This window comes from Erythranthe guttata, chromosome 3 (genome assembly GCF_056151865.1).
Source record: "Erythranthe guttata isolate IM_541 chromosome 3, IM_541, whole genome shotgun sequence".
Lineage (NCBI taxonomy): Eukaryota > Viridiplantae > Streptophyta > Magnoliopsida > Lamiales > Phrymaceae > Erythranthe > Erythranthe guttata.
Window position 1 is genome coordinate 12,540,649 of NC_142535.1, and position 4,123 is coordinate 12,544,771.

At 31.8% G+C, this 4,123-nt stretch overlaps 1 protein-coding gene across 2 annotated transcripts; it reads right to left on the bottom strand.

Moving 5' to 3' along the window:
- Positions 1-3,070: 3,070 nt before the first annotated feature.
- On the bottom strand, positions 3,071-4,123 carry LOC105971365 (uncharacterized). Of its 2 annotated transcripts, XM_088815535.1 has the most exons (4): positions 3,616-4,118; positions 3,431-3,487; positions 3,242-3,302; positions 3,071-3,139 (listed from the first exon to the last, which is right to left on the bottom strand). In XM_088815535.1, the coding sequence occupies exons 1-4, from the start codon at positions 3,982-3,984 to the stop codon at positions 3,111-3,113; spliced, it is 516 nt and encodes a 171-aa protein (XP_088671661.1). In that variant the 5' UTR covers positions 3,985-4,118; the 3' UTR covers positions 3,071-3,110. The 2 variants fall into 2 exon arrangements, with proteins under 2 accessions (XP_088671661.1, XP_088671662.1); XM_088815536.1 differs by lacking the exon at positions 3,431-3,487 and having other exon boundaries at positions 3,616-4,123.

The window sequence follows — 4,123 nt, forward strand, 5'->3', positions numbered from 1 at the left end:
GATTGAAACTGAGACTGCAAAAGAAAATGAAAATGGAACCTAAGACTGAGAAACGAGAAGGGTTTTAGTGAGCAGAGTGTCTTGGAGAAGGGGTTTTTCTTTCCTCAGTTTCGAATTTGGGTAAATTCAAAACCTAATTCAATATAAAATAAAATTAAATTAAAGTAAAATTAAAATTACAATGAAAACTAAATTAAAGAAAAAAATTAGAAACATACTAAAACAGCACCGTAGATTACCCATGTTTATTATATGATGAATCTATTTTATAAATTTCAAAATATAAGAAATTAATTGTATTAAGACTTTCTATATAAATTTTTTAATTTTTGTATGTTTGGGAGAAAATCGGATAAAACGGATCAAAATTGGGGACCTCGAAAAATGACTTCCAAAAGCTCTTAACATATTCTGACATTTCATATAGTTCTTGTGTATGCATTAATCTTGTTTTCAAAAAAAACGCTTTTACAATGAAACGAAGTTTGGCAATCTAAGAAATTTTTTTGTTGTTGTTCTTTTTTGGGTTAATAAGAAGAAGAAGAAGAAGAAGAAGAAATGATAAAATGGTAGTTTCATCAAATATACCATGAAAATAAATTACAAAAATTAAAAAAATCGGAAATAATCAGAGAATAATTCGTGTTTAAGAAGATCATCAACTAAAAATGAAAGTTCCGAAAAATCGTATGACAATCGCAAATGGCGGAGAGGCTACTACATCTACAAACGCAAAAGCAGAAAAAAATCAACAAAAAACACAATCGGAAGGGCAAAGGAAATGAGAACAATTGAAGAAGAGAGAGAAGATTATTTCGGTACCTTAGAGAGAGAAAGTGATTGAAACTGAGACTGCAAAAGAAAATGAAAATGGAACCTAAGACTGAGAAACGAGAAGGGTTTTAGTGAGCAGAGTGTCTTGGAGAAGGGGTTTTTCTTTCCTCAGTTTCGAATTTGGGTAAATTCAAAACCTAATTCAATATAAAATAAAATTAAATTAAAGTAAAATTAAAATTACAATGAAAACTAAATTAAAGAAAAAAATTAGAAACATACTAAAACAGCACCGTAGATTACCCATGTTTATTATATGATGAATCTATTTTATAAATTTCAAAATATAAGAAATTAATTGTATTAAGACTTTCTATATAAATTTTTTAATTTTTGTATGTTTGGGAGAAAATCGGATAAAACGGATCAAAATTGGGGACCTCGAAAAATGACTTCCAAAAGCTCTTAACATATTCTGACATTTCATATAGTTCTTGTGTATGCATTAATCTTGTTTTCAAAAAAAACGCTTTTACAATGAAACGAAGTTTGGCAATCTAAGAAATTTTTTTGTTGTTGTTCTTTTTTGGGTTAATAGCATTTCGCCACCTGAACTTTGCCCGTTTTTGCACTTTACCACCTTAACTAAAAAAAGTTGCACGGGCACACCCAAACTCACTTTTTTGACGCACTTAACCACCTAGGAGGAATATTCCGACGAATCTTCTAATTTTCCAATGCACGCGCGATACACACGCTTAATGGAGGGGTTTTTTGGTTATTTCACCTCAAAAAATTTGTGGGCCCTCTTTTTACTCTTTCTTCTCCTTCTCTCCCCCTCTCTCTCTCTCTCTCTCTCTCTCTCTCGGACACCCACACATATACAGACATCCCCAATCATCTTCTTCTTCTCTTCTTTCTTTATGCTTTTGTCAAGAATCAATCTTTTCCCAAAAGAAACTCCGCGAGCAATGCTGTGATGGGAACTGTGAAAGTATAAATCGTAGGTCTGATTCCATTATTGACCATTTCTTCAATCATCTACAAAGCATCATCCACCTTAGCAAGCACAAATTGATGTCCATTTTTCAGTATTTGTAAGTAAAAGAATAAATATATAGATATAGAGAACTCATATTGTAGTAAATATCATAAATTATACAGAAGATGTAGATTAAACATGTGGAAAGAACCATAAGGTACATAACATAAAGCATATGGTACAAATTATCAGCCTAGCATCATCAAAGATGGAATTCCACTATTTTTCCTATTTCCTTAAAAAATAAAATTGGATAAGAAAAAAGCTTGTAGCGACGGCGGTGCAGGCCAACTTGAGGCGGCTTTTAAGTAAGGTCTGATACTCCTCAAAATCTAGAGGAATATTTACGGGTGGGCCCACCGTCGCCGCGATCTGTCACCGTGGATTGGAGTTGGCTTCGACCTCACCGACGTCGTTGCGCTGTACGGTGGTGCTGTTGTGATCGGGGGAGGCGGCCTCCTGCAGGAACCGTTAGAATGCCCACTCCGATGAGCTGTAGTTCATCCCCATCATTTTCGTAGAGGACGTAGCGACGGCGGCAGACGAAGATTGATTCTTTAGAAAAGTACAAAGAATAAAGAGAAGAAGAAGATGGCGATGGGGATGTCTGTATATGTGTGGGTGTCCGAGAAAGAGAGAGAGAGAAAGGTAGAGAGAGAGAGAGAAAGAGAGAAAGGGAGAGAGAGAGAAAAAAAACAGGTCCAACAAATATTTTGAGGTGAAATTACCAAAAAACCCTTCCATTAAGCATGTGCATCGCGCGTGCGCCGGAAAATGAGAAGATTCACTGGAATATTCCTCGTAGGTGGTTATGTGCGTAAAAAAAGTGAATTTGGGTGTGCCCTTGCAACTTTTTTTAATTAAGGTGGTAAAGTACAAAAACGAGCAAAGTCTAAGTGGCGAAATGCTATTAACCCTTCTTTTTTCTGTTTCTTTTATTTTATTTTTGTTAATTCAATTTTAACATTTGTGTTCCCTAGTGCATGGACAGGAGCAAATCACATAATTAAAAAATAAATAAATAAAAGACAAAGATGCTTAAAATTCAACTCCCAATATTTCCTTAGCTTCTACTTGAAGAATATAATTAACCATATATATATATATATATATATATATATATATATATATATATATATATATATATATATATATATATATATATATATATATATATATATATATATATATATATATATATATATATATATATATATATATATATATATATATATATATATATCTTCCTCTCAGCTTTGAGAGCAGAAATTGTATCCACTTTCCCACTTATTATTTATTGCCTCTTTCTTCCCATCAAACTGCCTGAGAATTCTCATACATACAAAAACACTCTTTCAAAACTCCTTTTTTTTTTCCAGTAAAAACAAATAAATTAATTAAACCAGCCATGAAAAAAAAACATACCTGATTTTCCTTTAGTGCAAGATTTGAAGAAACCTAGCTGCTTCTTTGGTTTCGGTTCATCCTGACCAAATATTCGATAATTCATTCGGCATAAATAATACATATAAATATATATATATATATATATATATATATATATATATATATATATATATATATATATAAACAACATGTAGTGAAAATATATACTTGTGATGAGAATCCGGGGACATGCTCAACTGATTCATGATGATGACCTACATTGTCCTGAAAAAAAAGAAAAAAAAAGTTCATATATATATATATATATATATATATATATATATATATATATATATATATATATATATATATATATATATATATATATATATATACTTTCAAGAAAAACTTGCCTGAGAGAAATGAAAGATTGAAGAGGTAGCAGTATCATCAAGACAAAAGCTATGGTGGTTTTGCTTCTTATTATAATCCGGCCTCGTCTCTTTTTGTTTTCGCGTGATTTTATTTTTGCTTTTCTTTTTTATATATTCCGGAAGGGCCGCGTGTTTTAAATGCGGAGGCGCGGCCGAAGAAGCATCCGACACCATTGATAGATCTTCATCTCCTTCTTCTTGTTGTTGTTGATAATAACCTAATTTGGATTGAGTAGCAAAATCTGCGGTGCATAAATCACTAGTTGAATTATTTGAGAGCTGATTCCAGTACATAGTCCATCCCGATTCGCATCCGTTGCTGCATTCCGAATTATTCGATACATTCATTTTTTTTTTATGTTGTAGGTTTTAATTTCTCTCTTATATATATATTGGTGAGAGCTTGCAAAGTGAGAAGTATATATATGATATATGGCCTTTTTTCTTTTTTTGTTTCTATTTATATGTAGAAGAGCAAGAAACTAAA